At 41.3% G+C, this 23,620-nt stretch overlaps 1 protein-coding gene across 7 annotated transcripts in view; it reads right to left on the bottom strand.

Moving 5' to 3' along the window:
* Window positions 1–23,620, bottom strand: part of tbc1d5 (TBC1 domain family, member 5) — a 495,410-nt gene that overhangs the window by 29,400 nt on the left and 442,390 nt on the right. For all 7 annotated transcript variants that reach the window (XM_068006107.1, XM_068006096.1, XM_068006070.1 and 4 more), the window contains one exon: window positions 21,628–21,727. In XM_068006107.1, coding sequence (XP_067862208.1) covers window positions 21,628–21,727 — 100 coding nt within the window. The remainder of the gene's footprint in view (window positions 1–21,627; window positions 21,728–23,620) is intronic.

Genomic DNA, 23,620 nt, shown 5'->3' on the forward strand with positions numbered 1-23,620 from the left:
CCCATGCTCATCACTTTAAAGCTAGCAGTTATCAAGAATGATGAAGAAAAGATTTGCTGGGGGCAAAAAAAATGCAAAAGTAGAGGACTATACAGCAAACCAACAAAGGCATGGAGTAAAATGCAGCAAAAGGAACAAGAAAACTTCATCAAAAAAAAAATCTTCTCCCTTTAAGAAGCCTACTTCAATAGGCCAGATCCCAGGGCTCCCCTGCACCCAATTGTTATGCATGAAGCTTGTATTGTGAGACCTAGAATTTAGTTTTGGAATCTTTATATTGGTGTGTGCACTGCCTCATTATTTGCTCCCAAATTGGACCTTGGGGAATTGGGTGCCCTGCAGATTATGCAAGGTCGGGTACCTGCTGCCAAAGCTCTACAAAATTGAGACAATTGTATTTGCTGCTGATGATGGATTTTTCTTCTTTAACAGACTATTAAAGGCACTGGTTTGTTTACTGGAAGGAGTATTAATGTGCATCGTAGAATTTCATCATATTGGAATTAAAGGATTGAGAAGCATGACTGTTGTCATGGAGTCTGAGTCACTGATTAAATGTGGTGAATCTGAATCCAAACTAATTGGCAAATGAATTTCAATATATGTAAGTGTGAGTTGGTGCATTTTGGTAGGAAGAATAAGGAGGCCACATGCTGCTTGGATAATAAGTCTAAATGGGGTAGAGGAGCAGAGGGATCTGGGGGTACAGATACACAAATCACTAAAAGTAGCGACACAGGTTAATAAGGCCATATAAAAGCAAACCAAGCACTATGCAACTCGATGTAATGCAGGACTGACGACAGGAATCATTATACTCCTGATTCTATTTAAAAAGTGTTATATTAGATATGAAAATAAATTAAGACACATTAAGGCTGTTATTTACAGTGCATCTGCTTGTTCAACATTTTAATGGTTTCTGGGCAAGTGTCTGAGATGAGGGAGACAGAAATTAAAAATTGGTCATAGCCCAAAAATGACAATGCACATCAAAAGTCAGATGTACCAACATCAACAACAACTCGCATTTATATAACGCCATTTAACGAAGAAAAACGTTTCAGAACGCTTCACGGAGACATAGTCAGACAAAAGTTGATGCTGATACAAAGAAAGAGATATTAGGCGGGGTAACCAAGAACTTAGTCGAAAAGATGGGTTTTAAGGAGGATCTTAAAGGAGGAGAGGTTTAAGGAGAGAATTCCAGAGCACGGGGCTTCAACGTCTGAAGGCATGGCTGTCAAAGAGAGTGGGAGATATGGGAGTCAGAGAGGTCTTGGGGGTGGGGAGGGGCTGCAGGAAGTTACAGAGATAGGCACGGGGAAGGTCTTATAGATTTAAACATAAGGAGGAGAATTTTAAATTTGAGGCATTGGAGGACCAGGAGCCAATGTAGGTTAGCAAGGACAGGGTTGATGGGTGAGTGAGACAAATGCATAGCTGAGGGTTTCAGAGCAGATGGACTAAGGGCAGAGGTAGGTGATGTTAAAAAGGTGGAAAGAGACGATCTTTGTAATAGGAACATAGGAACAGGAGTAGGCCATTCAGCCCCTCGTGCCTGCTCTGCCATTTGATAAGATCATGGCTGATCTGTAATCTAACTCCATATACCCGCCTTTGGCCCATATCTCTTAATACCTTTGGTTGCCAAAAAGCTATTTATCTTAGATTTAAATTTAGCAATTGAGCTAGTATCAATTGCCGTTTGCGGAAGAGAGTTCCAAACTTCTACCACCCTTTGTGTGTAGAAATGTTTTCTAATCTCACTCCTGAAAGGTCTGGCTCTAATTTTTAGACTGTGCCCCCTACTCCTAGAATCCCCAACCAGCAGAAATAGTTTCTCTCTATCCACCCTATCTGTTCCCCTTAATATCTTATAAACTTCGATCAGATCACCTTCGAAACTCTAGAGAATACAACCCCAATTTGTGTAATCTCTCCTCGTAACTTAATCCTTGAAGTCCGGGTATCATTCTAGTAAACCTACGCTGCACTCCCTCCAAGGACAATATGTCCTTCCGAAGGTGCGGTGCCCAGAACTGCTCACAGTACTCCAGGTGCGGTCTAACCAGGGTTTTCTATAGCTGCAGCATAACTTCTGCCCTCTTGTACTCTAGTCCTCTAGATATAAAGGCGAGCATTCCATTAGCCTTATTGATTATTTTCTGCACCTGTTCATGACACTTCAATGATCTATGTACCTGAACCCCGATCCAGAATTCAATACACAAACATTGAAAAACTATTCTACAATCAAGCCAGTTTGTAGAATAGTTTTGATCATGCTGTTTGCACTGAATGATGCAGACTTGTTCTTGTGCACTTCTCATCTCATTACTGCATACCTGCACTTGATGTACCGTAATCTCATTTATTTCTCTATTTTCCTTTTATTGGTTCCTGAAAAGTTCTTCCAATCTCTGGTAAATTACATTTGCAATATTTCTTTTTTTAAGATGGAGTTCACCTACAAATTACATAATGCAAAAATCTTGTATTCAAGTAAATAAATACAAATATAATGCTCTTTGACTATCAGCCATGCGAAATAAATAAAATGCAGCAGGCACAAGTGAATTGCAAGTCCCTGATCTTAAATTGAAGAAATTTAATAATCGCCCTGGCTGTTCGAATAATTTATTACTGTTCCAATATGAAAAACTATAGCAGTAAAGACAGAAAATTTAGTAACTACACAGTGGGTCCATCAGAATCTGAAAACCGAAACAAAAGAGGTTACCGTTTCAGGTTTAGATCCTTTGTCAGAACTCTCCTTATTGATGCAGACTGATCTGCTGTGTGTTTACAGCATTTGCTGTTTTTATTTCAGATTTCCAACATCCACAGTTTTTCTTTCCATCTCTAAATGTAACAGTTTTGTTCTAATAAAGGCTTGTTGATAATGGAAATGTATGTGGTATGAATAGTAAGTGATATTTTAAAATATTTATTTCCATTGCTGTAAAATCTCACTGTTGTAGGTTGTGAAAGTACATAACAAATGTATGTTGAAGTGAAGTAATGTTTGAATTTTACATAATGTTACTCAGTTAATTGCACAGTAATTGTGAAGTGATTGAGTGACTGAATCTGTTTTATTGATAGGAACATAGGAACAGGAGTAGGCCATTCAGCCCCTCGTGCCTGCTCTGCCATTTGATAAGATCATGGCTGATCTGTGATCTAACTCCGTATACCTGCCTTTGGCCCATATCCCTTAATACCTCTGGTTGCCAAAAAGCTATCTATCTCAGATTTAAATTTAGCAATTGAGCTAGTATCAATTGCTGTTTGCGGAAGAGAGTTCCAAACTTCAACAACCCTTTGTGTGTAGAAATGTTTTCTAATCTCGCTCCTGAAAGGTCTGGCTCTAATTTTTAGACTGTGCCCCCTACTCCTAGAATCCCCAACCAGCGGAAATAGTTTCTCTCTATCCACCCTATCCGTTCCCCTTAACATCTTATAAACTTCGATCAGATCACCCCTTAACCTTTGAAACTCGAGAGAATACAACCCCAATTTGTGTAATCTCTCCTCGTAACTTAACCCTTGATGTCCGGGTATCATTCTAGTAAACCTACGCTGCACTCCCTCCAAGGCCAATATGTCCTTCCGAAGGTGCGGTGCCCAGAACTGCTCACAGTACTCCAGGTGCGGTCTAACCAGGGTTTTGTATAGCTGCAGCATAACTTCTGCCCCCTTGTACTCCAGTCCTCTAGATATAAAGGCCAGCATTCCATTAGCCTTCTTGATTATTTTCTGCACCTGTTCATGACACTTCAATGATCTATGTACCTGAACCCCTAAGTCCCTTTGGACATCCACTGTTTTTAACTTTTTACCATTTATAAAGTACCCTGTTCTATCCTTTTTAGATCCAAAGTGGATGACCTTACATTTGTCTACATTGAATTCCATTTGCCACAGTTTTGCCCATTCACCTAATCTATCAATATCCCTTTGTAATTTTATGTTTTCATCTACACTGCTTACAATGCCACCAATCTTTGTGTCATCGGCAAACTTAGATATGAGACTTTCTATGCCTTCATCTAAGTCGTTAATAAATATTGTGAATAATTGAGGCCCCAAGACAGATCCCTGCAGGACTTCATTAGTCACATCCTGCCAACGTGAGTACTTATCCATTATCCCTACTCTCTGTCGCCTTTCGGTCAGCCAATTTCCTAACCAAGTCCGTAGTTTTCCCTCGATTCCATGGGCTTCTAACTTAGCTAACAGTCTCTTATGTGGGACCTTATCAAATGCCTTCTGGAAGTCCATATAAATAACATCCATTGACATTCCCCTGTCCACTACTTTAGTCACCTCTTCAAAAAATTCAATCAGGTTTGTCAGGCACGACCTACCTTTCACAAATCCATTAATCAATTAATCTCTCTGATTAACTGAAAATTCTTGAGGTGTTCAGTCACCCTATCCTTAATTATAGACTCCAGCATTTTCCCCACAACAGATGTTAGGCTAACTGGTCTATAATTCCCTGGTTTCCCTCTCTCTCCTTTCTTAAAAAGCGGAATGACATGTGCAATTTTCCAATCTAGAGGGACAGTTCCTAAATCTAGAGAACTTTGAAAGATTATAGTTAGGGCATCTGCAATGTGCTCACCTACTTCCTTTTAAACCCTGGGATGGAAACCATCTGGTCCTGGGGATTTGTCACTCTTTAGTGCTATTATTTTCTTCATTACTGTTACTTTACTTATGTTAATTTTATCGAATCCCTGTTCCCAATTCAGTATTAGTTTTCTTGGGATTTCCGGCATACTATCCTCTTTTTCGACTGTAAATACTGACGCAAAGTAATTATTCAACATGTCCGCCATTTCCCCATTGTCAATGACAATATCCCCACTTTCAGTTTTTAAGGGGCCAACACTGCTCCTGACCACCCTCTTTTTCCTAATATAACTATAAAAGTTCTTCGTATTGGTTTTGATATCCCTTGCAAGTTTCTTTTCATACTCTCTTTTTGTAGCTCTTACTATCTGTTTTGTGACCCTTTGTTGATCTTTGTATCTTTCCCATTTGCCAGGATCTGTGCCATTTTTTGCCTTTTTGTATGCCCTTTCCTTATTTCTTATGCTGTCCCCTTACCTCTTTAGTTGTCCATGGATTTTTTTTTGGCAAGTAGAGTTCTTGCCCCTCAGGGGTATAAACCGGTTCTGTATCACATTAAATGTTTCTTGAATAATTTCCCACTGATCATCAGTTGTTTTACCCATTAACAGATTTGCCCAGTTTACTGTGGACAGTCTCTGTCTCATCCCATTGAAGTCGGCCTTACCCAAGTCTAGAATCTTAGCTGCTGACTCACTTTTTTCCGTTTCAAACACTACATTGAACTCGATCATGTTATGATCGCTATTGGATAGATGTTCACGCACAGTTAAGCTGTTAACTAAATCTGGTTCATTACTCATTACTAAATCTAGTATAGCTTGCCCCCTTGTTGCCTCTAGGACATACTGGTGTAGAAAACTATTCCGGACACACTCAAGAAATTCACTGCTTGTCGGACAGTTGCTGGTCTGCTTTCCCCAATCTCTGTGAAGGTTAAAGTCCCCCATTAAGACCACTATGCCTTTCTTACACGCTTGTCTAATCTCTGCATTTATACAATCTAGCACTTCAGAGCTGCTGCCAGGGGTCCTATACACAAATCCCACTATAGTCTTAGATCCTTTCCTATTTCTCAATTCAACCCATAAGGTCTCTGTTGGCTGCTTACCTCTCGTTATATCCCCCTTTATCATTGAATTGATTTAATCTCTAATCACTAAGGCTACTCCTGCCCCTCTTCCATTTCCCCTATCTTTCCTATGGACTTTATAACCTGGTATATTTAGTTCCCAATCCTGACCATCCTGCAGCCATGTCTCAGTAATAGCTATCATGTCATCCCCTCCAATTTGAATTTGAACCTGTAGTTCATTTAATTTATTCCTTATACTCCGTGCACTTGTATATAGAACTCTTAGTTGGGCCACACACCCTAGCCTGACCTTCAGCTTTGATGCTGGGTTAATGGAGAGTATATGGGGATGGAAACTCAGCTCGGGGTTAAATAGGATGCCGAGAATACGAATAGTTTGGTTTAGCCTGAGACAACCAGGGGCCAGGGTGGGGTGGGGTGGGGTGGGGTGGGGGGGGGGAATGGAATCAGTAGCACGGGTATGGAGATTAAGGCAGGGACTGAAGATAACAGCTTCAGTTTTCCCAATGTGCAACTGGAAGAAATACTGACTCATACAGGAAAAAGATATTGGGCAAGCAGTCTGACAACACAAAGGCAATGGAAGGGTCGAGATAAGTGGTGGTGAGGGAGAGCTGGGTGTCAGAAGCGTACATGTGGAAGCTGACCCCATGTTTGCTGATGATGTTGCCAATGGGAAGACAGCAGCCATTGTGTTCGGCCCCCATCACAAACTCCATACCCTTGTCACTGATTCCATGCCCCTCCCCGACGACTGTTTCAGGCTGAACCTGACTGTTTGCAACTTCAACATCCCATTCCAGGACTTGAGCACAAAATCTAGGCCAACACTTCAGTGCAGTGCTGAGGGAGTTATGCATTGTAAGAGGTGCCATCTTTCGGCTGAGACGTTAAACTGAGGCCCCATCTGCCCACTCAGGTGGACGTAAAAGATCCCATGGCACTCTTTCGAAGAAGAGCAGGGGAGTTCTCCCCAGTGTCCTGGCCAATATTTATCCCTCAACCAACATCACTAAACAGATTATCTGGTCATTATCTCCTTGCTGTTTGTGGGAGCTTGTCCATGCAAATTGGCTGCTGCATTTCCTACATTACAAAAGTGCCTACACTTCAAAACTGTGTCATTGGCTGTAGAAAGCTTTGAGACGTCCAGAGGTTGTGAAAGACTCTATATAAATGCAAGAGTTTCTTTTCCCAATCGACCCTGAGTTGAGCTGCAAACCCTATATCCTCTCCATCATAAAGGTCGACAACTTCCATCTCCATAATAGCACCCACCTCTGTCCCGCCCAACTTTGTCACAACTAGATTTCAGTAATTCGATGCTCTCCTGGCCGGCCTCCTATCCACCACCCTCTGTAAACCTCAGCTGCTGATATCCTATCCCGCGCCAAGTCCCACTCACCCTTCGCTCTTGTCCTCACTGACCTACATTGGCTCCCGTCCTTCAGTGCCTCAAATTTAAAATTCTCATCCTTATGTTAAAATCCTTCAAGGTCTCGGTCCTCCCTATTTCTGTATCCTCCTCCAGTTCTACAAACCCCCCCCACCAGCTGTTCCTCTGTGCCTTCAGCCACCTCAGTCCCATGCTCTGGATTCCCCTTCCTAAACCCCTGCACCTTTCTACCTCCTTCTCCTGCATTAAGATTCTTCTTACAGCCCACTTGTTCGACCAAGCTTTTGGTCACCTCTCTTAATATCTCCATCTTTGGCTTGGCATCAATTTTTTTCCTTATGCTTCTTTGGAGCGCTTTTTGATGTTTTTCTATGTTAAAAGCACTACATAAATGCAAGTAGTTGTTCTGATATAGTAACATAAGGCTGAGAAGAAAAAAGGGAATAACTGCCTGCCCACCCACCGACCATTGTCAACTAATTGGAATTAGGACATAAAAGGTTCTTGACATGTGTCTGTCAAGAGCGAATTACACTTTAAATTGAATCTGTGAAAAAATGGATCATCTTAGTTGGTCACCTGGCAAATAAGTAGAAAAGGAGGCTCTTTTCTTTTTTTAATTACAAATTTGAAAGATTGTACTTCTAACACAAAAATAAAAGGTGACTTTGGGAACATGCCCCAAAAAAGGTTAGTTAAAAAGCTTGATTTGATAGAATCAAATATTTGAAGTGTATCATACTGTTATGTAACTGTTCAAGTATCTGAGAACAGAGAAACAGAAATGAGAAATTAGTCATAGTCCACAAATGGCAATGCACATGCATATACCAGGATAAGAAAATGACCGAAGAGGGGAGAATACCACTGACAGACATTAACCCCAGAGATTCCCCAGGTGAATGAGAGTGCTCCAGAAAGAGGTAGATCTGCCAATTCTACCACAATAAGCTGGAGGCATTAGGTTGTATGAAAGCAGTTAGTAGCTCAACAATACACCAAAATGGATTATTCAAAGCTGTTAACCAGCCAGCTATACAAGGAAACTAATCGCAAAATGATTTCCTGATTTCATATTAGTCTTGGACATTGAGTGTAACCGTGCCAGATATTAAGTAGAACCCAGCTGATGCTGAGTTATTGTGATACATTGTAACCACACTTGAGCCTACAATGTTAAACTTTGGTAGTTAACTATACCTACCAAGTACTTTGTATATGCCTTAATTGTGTTACCATAGATGTGTTAATAAGGTAATGTTGGTTCTCAGATTTGTGTGTCTGATTCCATCTTTAATAACTTGGCAAAAGGAGGTTAACTTGATCACTCAACAGACTACTATCACCCCAGGGGTAGGCAGTTTGTTCAGCTTGTGTAACTTAATATGCATTGAGCTGGGTAATTTAATAAATTTCAGGGGCAAGCCAGAATTTAAGGCAAATAATAACTATTAGATGTGGTGGTAAATCTTCAGCCTATTCTCTGATATGGAATTGAGATAGCAGGATTAAAGATCCATCTGATACCTTTTGATTATTGTTTCTTACATGGTTTATAGATTTACCTAGCTGCATTATTATAGAATCTTTTACATTACATCTGTTTTCAAATTCTGTATCTAGTTATCTCCGACAAGAGATTTGTAAAGAAACACAATGTAAGAAAAAGCCATATGTAGGAAGCTTCTTCACTGTCCTGATCAGTGTTCTCCTCTGACAACTTTTTGTTCCAGCAATTGCATCTAATTGCTGCTACTGGAGCCCAATTCCTTTCACAAAACATCCAACACATCTGAAGTACACCTGACTGGCAAAATATTGATGTTGCTGTGTCACCCTGTCCATCTGCCTGGAACGAGTATTTCACTTATACTTGTTCGATATATACAGTTTTAAAAAAATGGTCCTCCTGGCTGGTGGCCTGAGAAAAGCCAGCAAGTTTACCAACAGCACATAACCCAATATAAAAGCAGCTTTTGAATCAAAATGTGGACAGCTGGCTTTCCCTACTCCTGTGAAAATTCTCATAGATTAACAAGAATGTGAATATGGAAGATTTAGGTAAATTGATCCTTCAACAGTTTCCTTTCCCCGTTAGCTCCTTTTGTTGTATTTGAATTTCTGGTTTTGTCCTGAGCATCATTTCTCCCTAGTTCTTGATAGGCTACAAGTTGCTGCTCATCCAAGTTAGCCTTTCCTCCTCCAAATATAGTTTAAATGGATCCCAATTACTGCGTTCACACATTACACCACACCTCTGCTATCCATCTACTATGGGAACACTATACATTTTGAATAATTTCCTACCTAGGGAAGCTTTACAGTTATTGATACAACCATTTGCCTCCTGTGCCATCTGGCTCAGTGGTAGCTCTCTCGCCTCTGAGTCAGAAGGTTGTGGGTTCATGTTCCTTTACAAAGGCTTGAGCACAAAATCCAAGCTAACACTCCAGTGCAGTACTGAGGGAGTGCTGCACTGTCAGAGGTGTCATCTTTCAGATGAGATGTTAAACCGAGGCCCCGTCTGCCCGCTCAGGCTAACAAACGAATTCATGGCACTATTGGAAGCAGAATAGGAGAGTTCTCCAGGTGTCCTGGCAAACATTTATCCCTCAACCAACATCACTAAAAAACAGATTATCTGGTCATTATCACATTGCTGTTTGTGGGACCTTGCCATGCGTAATTTGGCTGCCTGCATTTCTTACATTACAACAGTGACTACACTTCAAAAGTACTTCATCGGCTGTAAAGTGCTTTGGTGTCATGAAAGATGCTATATAAATGCAAGTCTTTCTTTCTTTTACTAACTACTCATCAATGTTCATTATCCTTTTCAAATTTTTCATGCCTCAGGTAACATTGAAGCAACTTTAACATATTTACTCACTATAGCTTTATATTCCTCCCTTAGACTTTTATCCAGGATATAATCTATCCTATCCCTACATATACTACTACTATTATTGGCACAAGTCAGGAGTGTGATGGAATACTCTCCACTTGCCTGGATGAGTGCAGCTCCAACAACACTCAAGAAGCTCGACACCATCCAGGACAAAAGCAGCCCGCTTGATTGGCACCCCATCCACCACCCTAAACATTCACACCCTTCACCACCGGCGCACCGTGGCTGCAGTGTGTACCATCCACAGGCAACTCGCCAAGGCTTCTTTGACAGCACCTCCCAAACCCGCGACCTCTGCTACCTAGAAGGACAAGGGCAGCAGGCACATGGGAACAACACCACCTGCACGTTCCCCTACAAGTCACACACCATCCCGACTTGGAAATATATCGCCGTTCCTTCATCGTCGCTGGGTTAAAATCCTGGAACTCCCTACCTAACAGCACTGTGGGAGAACCTTCACCACACGGACTGCAGCGGTTCAAGAAGGCAGCTCCCCACCACCTTCTCAAGGGCAATAAATGCTGGCCTTGCCAGTGACGCCCACATGCCATGAACGAATAATAAAAAACAAATCTCAAACCTCTCCTCATTAGCTGATCGGTCCTGTTTTTAAATACCTGACCTGGAAACAATATAAAGCTTAGCTTATATGATATTCTCTGCACATTGCACTATCCATATATTTCACAGTTGTTTTTCCACCTATATCTGCCCTTCCACTGACTGAGCCATTTGACCCTCAAATTCCATCACTTAATTGCTTCACTTACTGTCTGCCTCTAATTTTGGCAATGAGTCTACACTGTCCTTATGGCCACTGAATCCATTTCTGGGTAACTGTTAAAAGTCAATGCAGTGTTACCTACAGATGATCTATTTGCTGTTGTGACCTCAATAAACATTCTCTTTTTAAAAAAAATGTACCCATCAGGTGAGGGAATTGGGGAACTTCAGATATCCAGTGCCAGGATCAAGCACTCCCAGTTCAGCTAGATGCAGAGTAAAGCTTGCTCTATTCTGCCCAACAATGTGCCTCATTCAACCTGGGAGTACCCCTTACTACACCAGAGGAGTGTTTTCTCTTTTTCCTACACAACCAACCACATCAACCATAACTGTCTAAGAGATATTGCCAATTAGTGCTAAATAGGGACAGTTTAATGCTGTTGACTGAAAACCACGAGGAACTGGTTCAAGACTGCTCAAATCCATTTCACATATGGTACAACCAGTAGACAGAGGCGACTTTCAGCAATCTGGGCTGGATTCTAATTTTGTTGCAGATATTTCAATCTTTTTACTTGTATGTTCTTCCAAATGTGTTGATTTTATACTTGTGTAATGCTAATAGAGAACTAGCCAGCAGACTGACAATCCTATCCAGAATTCATTACACAAACATTGAAAAACTATTCGACAATCAAGCCAGTTTGTAGAATAGTTTTGATCATGCTGTTTGCACTGAATGATGCAGACTTGTTCTTGTGCACTTCTCATCTCATTACTGCATACCTGCACTTGATGTACCGTAATCTCATTTATTTCTTTATTTTCCTTTTATTGGTTCCTGAAAAGTTCTTCCAATCTCTGGTAAATTACATTTGCAATATTTCTTTTTTTAAGATGGAGTTCACCTACAAATTACATAATGCAAAATCTTGTATTCAAGTAAATAAATACAAATATAATGCTCTTTTGACTATCAGCCATGTGAAATAAATAAAATGCAGCAGGCACAAGTGAATTGCAAGTCCCCGCTCTTAAATTGAAGAAATTTAATAATCGCCCTGGCTGTTCGAATAATTTATTACTGTTCCAAAATGGAAAACTATAGCAGTAAAGTCAGAAAATTTAGTAACTATCATCAGAATCTGAAAACCGAAACAAAAGAGGTTACCGTTTCAGGTTTAGATCCTTTGTCAGAACTCTCCTTATTGATGCAGACTGATCTGCTGTGTGTTTCCAGCATTTGTTGATTTTATTTCAGATTTCCAACATCCACAGTTTTTCTTTCCATCTCTAAATGTAACAGTTTTGTTTTAATAAAGGCTTGTTGATAATGGAAATGTATGTGGTATGAATAGTAAGTGATATTTTAAAATATTCATTTCCATTGCTGTAAAATCTCACTGTTGTAGGTTGTGAAAGTACATAACAAATGTATGTTGAAGTGAAGTAATGTTTGAATTTTACATAATGTTACTCAGTTAATTGCACAGTAATTGTGAAGTGATTGAGTGACTGAATCTGTTTTATTGATACTTTTGTTAATTTCTTGAGGGAAATGCGGATTTCTCATTCACTACATAAAAGGACTTAAAACTCCTCAAATTTAATTAAAATGCCCAAGACATATGGTACGTAGCCACTCAATATATTTAACATTCTATCTGTAGTCTTGTGTGTGCAGTCTCTCAATGTAAACTTCCACAAAAGAACGGTTGATAATATAAATCTAATGCATTACATACTTTGCCACAATGTAAATTGCACAGTTAACACTGCGGTAGAGGTTCCCATTCTAACTGCAAAATACTGAAATAGTCCATTTACTAACCAAAGAAATTATTATTATTTATGATAACATTGTAGTGGAGGGTACAGACAGGTATATGGCATATATCCATTTTCTGTTGACGTGTACTCTCACTTCCTGGGAGCGAGAAAGAACTTTTTAAAAATTCATGCATGGGATGTAGGCGTCGCTGGCAAGGACAGCATTTATTGCCCATCCCTAATTGCCCTTGAGAAGGTGGTGGTGAGCCTCATTCTTGAATCATTGCAGTCCGTATGATGAAGGTTCTCCCACAGAGCTGTTAGGGAGGGAGTTCCAGGATTTTGACCCAGCGATGATGAAGGAACGGCGATATATTTCCAAGTTGGAAGGGAACGTGCAGGTGGTGTTGTTCCCATGTGCCTGCTGCCCTTGTCCTTCCAGGTGGTAGATGTCGTGGGTTTGGGAGGTGCTGTCGAAGAAGCCTTGGCGAGTCGCTGCAGTGCATCTTGTGGATGGTACACACTGCAGCCCCGGTGTGCCAGTGATGAAGGGAGTGAATGTTTAGGGTGGTGGATTGGGTGCCAATCAAGCGGGCTGCTTTGTCCTAGATGGTGTCGAGCTTCTTGAGTGTTGTTGGAGCTGCACTCATCCAGGCAAGTGGAGAGTATTCCATCACACTCCTGACTTGTGCCTTGTAGATGGTGGAAAGGCTTTGGGGAGTCAGGAGGTGAGTCACTCACCGCAGAATAAGCAGCCTCCAACCTGCTTTTGTAGCCATGGTATGTGGGTGGCCCAGTTTAGATTCTGGTCAATGGTGACCCCCAGGATGTTGATGGTGGGGAATTCGGCAATGGTAATGCCATTGAATGTCAAGGGGAGGTGGTTAGACTCTCTCTTGTTGGAGATGGTCATTGCCTGGCACTTGTCTGGTACGAATGTTACTTGCCACTTATCAGCCCAAGCCTGGATGTTGTCCAGGTCTTGCTGCATGTGGGCACGGACTGCTTCATTATCTGAGGGGTTGCAAATGAAACTGAACACTGTGCAATCATCAGCGAACATCCCCACTTCTGACCTTATGATGGAGGGAATGTCATTGATGAAGCAGCTGAAGATGGTTGGGCCTAGGACACTGCCTCGAGGAACCCCTGCAGCAATGTCCTGGGGCTGAGATGATTGGCCTCCAACAACCATGACAAACTTCCTTTGTGCTAGGTATGACTCCAGCCACTGGAGAGTTTTCCCCCTGAATCCCACTGAGTTCAATTTTACTAGGGCTCCTTGATGCCACACTTGGTCAAATGCTGCCTTGATGACAAGGGCAGTCACTCTCACCTCACCTCTGGAATTCAGCTCTTTTGTCCATGTTTGGACCAAGGCTGTATTGAGGTCTGGAGCTGAGTGGTTCTGGCGAAACCCAAACTGAGCATTGGTGAGCAGATTATTGGTGAGTAAGTGTCGCTTGATAGGAACATAGGAACAGGAGTAGGCCATTCAGCCCCTCGTGCCTGCTCCGCCATTTGATAAGATCATGGCTGATCTGTGATCTAGCTCCAGCTCCATATACCTGCCTTTGGCCCATATCCCTTAATATCTTTGGTTGCCAAAAAGCTATCTATCTCACATTTAAATTTAGCAATTGAGCTAGTATCAAATGCCGTTTGCGGAAGAGAGTTCCAAACTTCTACCACCCCTTTGTGTGTGGAAATGTTTTCTAATCTCACTCCTGAAAGGTCTGGCTCTAATTTTTAGACTGTGCCCCCTACTCCTAGAATCCCCAACCAGCGGAAATAGTTTGTGTCTATCCACCCTATCCGTTCCCCTTAACATCTTATAAACTTCGATCAGATCACCCCTTAACCTTATAAACTCCAGAGAATACAACCCCAATTTGTGTAATCTCTCCTCGTAACTTAACCCTTGAAGTCCAGGTATCATTCTAGTAAACCTACGCTGCACTCCCTCCAAGGCCAATATGTCCTTCCGAAGGTGCGGTGCCCAGAACTGCTCACAGTACTCCAGGTGTGGTCTAACCAGGGTTTTGTATAGCTGCAGCATAACTTCTGCCCCCTTGTACTCTAGTCCTCTAGATATAAAGGCCAGCATTCCATTAGCCTTCTTGATTATTTTCTGCACCTGTTCATGACACTTCAATGATCTATGTACCTGAACCCCTAAGTCCCTTTGGACATCCACTGTTTTTAACTTTTTACCATTTATAAAGTACCCTGTTCTATCCTTTTTAGATCCAAAGTGGATGACCTCACATTTGTCTACATTGAATTCCATTTGCCACAGTTGTGCCCATTCACCTAATCTATCAATATCGCTTTGTAATTTTATGTTTTCATCTACACTGCTTACAATGCCACCAATCTTTGTGTCATCGGCAAACTTAGATATGAGACTTTCTATGCCTTCATCTAAGTCGTTAATAAATATTGTGAATAATTGAGGCCCCAAGACAGATCCCTGTGGGACTCCACTAGTCACATCCTTCCAACGTAAATACTTACCCATTATCCCTACTCTCTGTCGCCTTTCGCTCAGCCAATTTCCTAACCAAGTCCGTAGTTTTCCCTCGATTCCATGGGCTTCTAACTTAGCTAACAGTCTCTTATGTGGGACCTTGTCAAATGCCTTCTGGAAGTCCATATAAATAACATCCAATGACATTCCCCTGTCCACTACTTTAGTCACCTCTTCAAAAAATTCAATCAGGTTTGTCAGGCACGACCTACCTTTCACAAATCCATGCTGGCTCTCCCTGATTAACTGAAAATTCTCGAGGTGTTCAGTCACCCTATCCTTAATTATAGACTCCAGCAATTTCCCCACAACAGATGTTAGGCTAACTGGTCTATAATTCCCTGGTTTCCCTCTCTCTCCTTTCTTAAAAAGCGGAGTGACATGTGCAATTTTCCAATCTAGAGGGACAGTTCCTGAATCTAGAGAACTTTGAAAGATTATAGTTAGGGCATCTGCAATGTGCTCACCTACTTCCTTTTAAACCCTGGGATGGAAACCATCTGGTTTTGGGGATTTGTCACTCTTTAGTGCTATTATTTTCTTCATTACTGTTACTTTACTTATGTTAATTTTATCGAGTCCCTGTCCCCGATTCAATATTAGTTTTCTTGGGATTTCCGGCATACTATCCTCTTTTTCTGCTGTAAATACCGACACAAAGTAATTATTCAACATGTCTGCCATTTCCCCCATTGTCAATGACAATATCCTCACTTTCAGTTTTTAAGGGGCCAACACTGCTCCTGACCACCCTCTTTTTCCTAATATAACTATAAAAGTTCTTCGTATTGGTTTTGATATCCCTTGCAAGTTTCTTTTCATACTCTCTTTTTGTAGCTCTTACTATCTGTTTTGTGACCCTTTGTTGATCTTTGTATCTTTCCCATTTGCCAGGATCTGTGCTATTTTTTGCCTTTTTGTATGCCCTTTCCTTACGTCTTTACTGTCCCTTACCTCTTTAGTTGTCCATGGCTGTTTTCTTTTTGGCAAGTAGAGTTCTTGCCCCTCAGGGGTATAAACCAATTCTGTATCCCGTTAAATGTTTCTTCAAACATTTCCCATTGATCATCAGTCATTTTACCCATTAACAGATAGCACTATCGATGACACCTTCCATCACTTTGCTGATGATTGATAATGGACTGATGGGTCGGTAATTGGCCGGATTGGATTTGTCCTGCTTTTTGTGGACAGGACATACCTGGGCAATTTTCCACTTTGTCAGGTAGATGTCAGTATTGTAGCTGTACTGGAACAGCTTGGCTCGAGGCACGGCTGGTTCTGGAGCACAAGACTTCAGCACTACAGCCAGGATGTTGTCAGGGCCCATAGCCTTTGCTGTATCCAGTGCACTCAGCCGTTTCTTGATATCGCATGGAGTGAACTGAATTGGCTGAAAACTGGCTTCTGTGATGGTGGGGATCTTGGGAGGAGGCAGAGATGATTCATCCACTTGGCACTTCTGGCTGAAGATGGTTGCAAACGCTTCAGCCTTGTCTTTTGCATTCACATGCTGGGCTCTGCCATCATTGAGAATGGGGATGTTAACGGAGCCTCCTCCTTCCGTTAGTTGTTTAATTGTCCACCACCATTCACGACTGGATGTGGCAGGACTGCAGAGCTTTGATCTGATCCGTTGGCTGTTGGATTGCGTAGCTCTGACTATAGCATGCTGTTTCCGCTGTTTAGCATGCATGTAATCCTGAGTTGCCATCTCATTTTTAGGTACGCCTGGTGCTGCTCCTGGCATGCTCTTCTACACTCCTCATTGAACCAGGGATATTCCCCTGGCTTGTTGGTAGTGGTAGAGTGTGGGATATGCCAGGCCATGAGGTTACAGATTGTGGTGCAATACAATTCTGCTGCTGCTGATGGCCCACAGCGCCTCATGGATGCCCAGTTTTGAGCTGCTAGATCTGTTCTGAATCTATCCCATCTAGTATGGTGGTAGTGCCACACAACACGTTGGACGGTGTCCTCAGCATGAAGACGGGACTGCGTCTCCACAAGGACTGTGCGGTGGTCACTCCTACCAATACTGTCATGGACAGGTGCATCTGCGACAGGTAGATTGGTGAGGTCAAATAGGTTTTTCCCTCGTGTTGGTTCTCTCACCACCTGCCACAGGCCCATGAAATCTCATGGCTTCATGACTGCATATGCTTGTCATTTGAACCTCTGATTGGCTGGCTTCCATGCCGCAGTATCTACCCAAGTTGTCTTGTGCCTCCTATCTAAGTCTCTTTGCTGCTGCTGTGAAAGCTGAAGTCTTTGAAAGTCGTTGCATACTGTGGGCACCGGGAGAATTCCCCCACTTTTCTTCGAATAGTGCCTTGGGATCTTTGACGTCCACCTGACAGCGCAGACGGGGCCTCACTTTAATGTCTCATCCAAAAGACAGCACCTCCAACAGTGCAGCACTCCCTCAGTACTGCAGTGATGTGCCAGCCTTGATTATGTGCTCAAGTCTCTGAAGTGGGGCTTGAACCCATGACCTCTGACTCAGAGCGAGAGTGCTACCACTGAGTAAAGGCTGACACCTACAGATACAATAGTCCCTTAAACAGTTCTGCAAAATATGCCACTGAAATTTTTCCATATTTATTAGGCCTTCAGCCAACTTGGCCGACTGAAACCAACTCCCTAAAATTTTTTGCCTTGTCACCTTTCCATTTGCCTTTAAAAGCACCTCAAAACCTATCTATTTACCCATGCTTTCAGCCCATTTCTTAATATTTCGACTATTACTCGGTGTCAGTTCCTCCTCTACTCTGTTAAATACTTTGAGAGGTTTACTATATTAAAGGTGGAATATAAGATCAAGTTGTTGTAACAGAGAATATGTAGCATGTCCCACTATGATCTTAAGGGTACCCAAACCTTTCACTCACAATTCACTCAGCAGATATGAAAAGGGATAAATAAGAACCAGAAACCCAACTCTGCTAATCAAAGAACCAATGAACACACCTGTAACACCGGTCTTGGGGGCAACCAAGTCTGTAACTTCATGTAACTAATTTGAGTTATATCTGCACTATAATGTGGGCTGAAATGAAGACCTTTTTCATGATTTGTATCACTGTTGGGATGCAGTGTTTTTATTTTTTTTTTGAAACCCAAAAGACTTTGGGTATGCTCTGCTTAGGAAGTTAGAATCTTTCTCTGGAGTAACAACTTTGCTCAACAACATAAATATAGAATAAGAAAAGGCCATTAACTTCATCAAGCATAAACATTTCAAAAGACAATACAAAATCTGTATTGCCATGGACATTCTCCAATTTATTTAAAATTATGGGAAAGATGAATAACTAAAAGGTGAAAATGAAATTTGTTCCCCACCTTCTGATAGTAATCAGATAACAACTCTAGTGTATCAATCTAACATTATTCAACCCTGACTAGTTGGAATTAAAACAATCTACATTATTTAACCCTGATCACTAAAACATTAATGATTTTCTCTTAGCATAGCTTGTGCTTCATGGATTACATGACAGCGAGCGGATAGATGGGAGGCTGTGTATAGAGTTGGTCCAGGAGTGGGAGAAGAGCAACTGTAGGAAGGGGAAACATGATGGATGGGAAGCAGTCACAACTGAAGGGGGAAGACATGGGTAGGCAGACTGTGATACCAGATGCTATTCTAGTTGGGGACTATTACAGGTTTAGGATCTTGGCCTAGAGTACAGTGGTGCTAGTTACTCCCGTAAGTGGCCAGATCATCTTACAATTAGGGGCGTGCCCATACTATCAAATATCTAACTGTATCAGAATGCAACTTAGGGGTATAACAATGGAACCTCTCTGTGATCTGAACTGAATATTCTTGTCTTTTGCACGTGTGCTTTTTCAATCTTTTCAAAGCTGGACCAAGAGAATACTTGGTAAGACAAAGCTGGTTATGAATTGTTCAGCTGCTCTATTTCACAGTGAGTGAACATAATGAGCAACAGTAATGATTAGATTCACTTAGTTCAATCAGTACAACTTGTCTTTCCATAATAACACAAAATAATGAACACACTATGCTTCCACACATCAGTGGGTCATTTTGCTTGACTTAAACAAATTAACTTCTCATTACTCTCTTGCATTCTAACCTTCTTGCAGCTTTTGCTGGACCTGAACGGCTGTGTTTCCCTCTCTATTTACAGCCAGAAAGGAACCAAAAAATTCCCAACAGAATGTGAGGTGTTTATCGACTGCCAGGACAAGCTAACAAATTGCTTATTATTTCTAGTCTATGGGAAAAGAACATTAAAGTTTAACTCATTAGCATTTTGAAAACCTATCATCTCCGTGCCCTTTAAACAAAAAAACGTGTGTGAATAGACTATGCTTTAAAACAAACTTTTCCCAAATCTTTTCTATAGATAAATGGCCAAAAGATTCGTAAATGTGACAGGGCTATTAATTAAAATGAAATAGTCGTTTAGATGTGCAGTTTATTAATTTGGAAATAGCAGTCACATTAAAGTGTTAAATAATATTCCTTCTGTTTTAGCCTTAATAGCACCCAGGATATAGGGAACTCTTATGGCAGCTGGAATGCACATACTTTTTGTGGTAGAAAAAAACAATTAGAAATGATAATATAGTAGAACACTGAACCAAGACAGTAAGTTCCTGCATAAGACTTTGGACAGAACAGACACAAAAAATGTTAGATTGATAAATCATAACTTAGGTTGCTGAATAATGCACACAGATTCCATCATAAATACTGTAGCTTCTGGTTAAACATAAATTACAGCTCATGCTGCAGCCCCCCCACCCGCCCAAGGAATTTTGATACTATTACTGTCATGGGTATTCTGCGGCGAGTGACTCACTTCCTGACTCCCCAAAAAGCCTTTCCACCATCTACAAGGCACAAGTCAGGAGTGTGATGGAATACTCTCCACTTGCCTGGATAAGTGCAGCTCCAACAACACTCAAGAAGCTCGACACCATCCAGGATAAAGCAGCCCCCTTGATTGGCACCTCATCCATCACCCTAAACATTTACTCCCTTCACCACCGGTGCACTGTGGCTGCAGTGTGTACCATCCACAGGATGCACTGCAGCAACTCGCCAAGGCTTCTTCGATAGCACCTCCCAAACCCGCGACCTTTACCACCTAGAAGGACAAGGGCAGCAGGCACATGGGAACAACACCACCTGCACGTTCCCCTCCAAGTCACACACCATCCCGACTTGGAAATACATTGCCATTCCTTCATTGTCGCTGGGTCAAAATCCTGGAACTCCCTTCCTAACAGCACTGTGAGAGAACCTTCACCACACGGACTGCAATGGTTCAAAAAGGCGGCTCACCACCACCTTCTCAAGGGCAATTAGGGATGGGCAATAAATGCTGGCCTCGCCAGCAACACCCATATCCCATGAACGTATAAAAAAAATGTTGGACAAGTGCAATGCAGTCAATTTTAAATTTCCAATACATCTGTGACAAGGTTCTGCAGTGGAAATTAATTGCTAAGGTAAAGAGTCACACAATAGGGGACAAAGCTCAGTGCTGCACAGAAAACTGACCTTGAAACAGAAAACAGCCATAAGTGGATCAATTTCAAGCTATGAGCTACAGCCAACTTTGAGGCAGACACATGAATCATTTTAAGAATAACCTACGCAAATCCTTAAATACCTACACTTCATTTGGAGGACATGCATATAAAAGCAAATATGCACACCTACATTTGAAATGTGGTTAAATTGCTGAAAACATGTACTGATCACCTCATGCTGCCAAATTCTTTTGAAAATATAAAAATCATGATGAGAAAGCCATGAATATTTTCATTTGGAAAATGAATTCACAAACACTTTATATTTGGAATTAATTAGAAGTAGCCCACTAATAAAAACAGTGGATTTAATCCTTTCAGGACACAGTAATATTTGTGCAACAAAGTCCAGATTTTTTTTTCATATTTACAGTAAAAGAAAGGAAATCCTTTTTTAAGAAGCTAAAATAAGTTCAATATTTGAAGTATCAAATCTGTAACACTGAAAGTGTTAATATCATGAAACCTATCAAAAGTTGCATTATTGAATAGAGTCTTGGATGTCATAAATAAAGTTTAACTTTGTGTTCTCTTGAATTCACATATATCTCAAGTTGCTATTATTACTACCACAACTCGGTGTTCTAATTTAGATATATTCACCAATGAGACAACATTGTGTTCCCAGCACACAAAACGTGAACAAGACAAACCAACAGAGCAAGTAATGCAAGTGCAAAAAGAAGTCAGCTGCCTGGGCTTTGTGAATTGGATATTAGTTTGGGCGCCCCTAACTTACCGAGTTGAAATGGATTGCAACAAAAATCCACAATAAATTAGGTCTAAAACTAATACAGTACTTTGAGAGATGTGATAATAATTGATTAACTTACAAAAAGATAATGGAGAGCAAAAACAGGTGGCAGTTGTTGAGGAATCATAATGGCATATGTAAATATGTACATTAATCGCAAGCATCAATATGTTGTGTGCAATGATAGGATTTTTTTTTGCCCAGGAATAATACAACCAATACTTACATATGTGCACATTCATCATCTTAGCACAGAATTTGCACATTGCCTCCAGGTCATTCAGTTGTCCTTGGAGAAATGAGACCTGTGCCTCCAATTCCTCATCCTGAAATTTAAAAAAAAATTGAACTCTTACAAATCTTCAACATACTATTACAGTGGTGCACTCTTACCTCTCCAGAATAAGTTGCCCCGGATCTTTTTCAATTTTAGTTTCAATACTTAAAACAAATTTAGGAATATTGCTAAGTAACATAGATTTTAAATTAAACCTCTTCACAACATTAACATTACTAGTTTTAGCTATTTAAGAAATTTTAGATGATCAAACAACCTGAAGATAGTGTTATGGAAATGGACATCTTTACTTACTGGTTTTGGAGAAAAATTTGGAAATATTCTCTCTTTGGATCTTTAATCAACAGACGACACACTTAAGGTTCCATAGATCATTTAATATGCCAATGAGTTACTGGAGTGAAAATAATTTTGGGATGGCATAACTATCTTTGGTTTGAATAGTCTATTTGATCCTTAACAATCCAGACCTGTTCCTACTCAAAACCAAACTGATGATACTATTTAAAACTTTGGAAAGGCAAAAACAAACACACAAGATTTGCTGCTCTCACTTGATTCATCACTCGATTGTTGAATCTCCAAGTAGTGCAATACCATTGATCATAGTGGTAGACAACCAGGCAACTAGCATGAGCACCCTGATCCTTAATGGAGCCCAGCACATGAATGCGACAGACAAGGCTGATGTGTTTGCAAGCGTCTTCAGCCAAAAGTGCTGAGTACGTGATCCTACTCCTGAGGTCCCCACCATCATAGTCCAGCCACTTTGGTTTACACGACATTAATAAGCGGCAAAGTGCATTGAATACAACAAAGGCTATCAGCCCTGTCAACATCCCAGCAGCAATGCTGAAGACTTGTGCACTAGAGCTAGCCAATCCGCTAGCCAACCTGTTCCAATACAGTTATGACATTGGCATCTACCTGACAATGTGGAGACCATAATAGATAGGAGCAGGAGTAGGCCGTTCAGCCCCTCGAGCCTGCTCTGCCATTTAATGAGATCATGGCTGATCTGATTTTTACCTCAAATCCACTTTCCTGCCCTTTCCACATATCCTTTGACTCCCTTGCTGATCAAAAATTTGTCGAACTCAGCCTTGAATGTATTCAATGACTCAGCTTCCACAACTTTTTGGGGTAAAGAATTCCAAAGATTCACGACCCTCTGGGAGAAGAAATTTTTCCTCATTTCCGTCTTAAACGGGCGACCCCTTATTCTGAGACTCTGCCCCCTAGTTTTAGATTCCCCCATGAGGGGTAACATCCTCTCAGCATCTACCCTATCGAGTCCCCTCAGAATCTTGTATGTGTCAATAAGATCTCCTCTTATTCTTCTAAACTCCAATGAGTATAGACCCAACCTGTTCAATCTTTCCTCATAAGACAACCCTTCCATACCCGGAATCAACCTAGTGAACCTTCTCTGAACTGCCTCCACTGCAAGTATATCCTTCCTTAAATAAGGGCACCAGAACTATACGCAGTACTCCAGGTGTGGTCTCACCAACACCCTGTACAGTTGCAGCATGACTTCCCTGCTTTTTTACTCCATCCCCTTAAAAATAAAAGCCAATATTCCGTTTGCCTTCCAGATTACCTGCTGCACCTGTATGTTGACTTTTTGTGTTTCATGTATGAGGACACCCAGATCCCTCTGTACCGCAGCATTTTGTAGTATTTCTCCATTCAAATAATATTTTGCTTTTTTATTTTTCCTCCCAAAGTGGATGACTTCACATTTTCCCACATTATATTCCATCTGCCAAATTTTTGCCCATTCACTTATCCTGTCAATATCCCTTTGCAGACACTTTGGGGCCAATGTTAGGATGGCCGAGAGGGTGCGTTCGGGGCAGGGGTTCTTAAAATGGGGGAATCCCGGAGCAGGTCCGGAGCCCGGCTCCAACCCGCTCAC

Source organism: Heptranchias perlo, chromosome 2, assembly GCF_035084215.1.
Source record: "Heptranchias perlo isolate sHepPer1 chromosome 2, sHepPer1.hap1, whole genome shotgun sequence".
NCBI lineage: Eukaryota > Metazoa > Chordata > Chondrichthyes > Hexanchiformes > Hexanchidae > Heptranchias > Heptranchias perlo.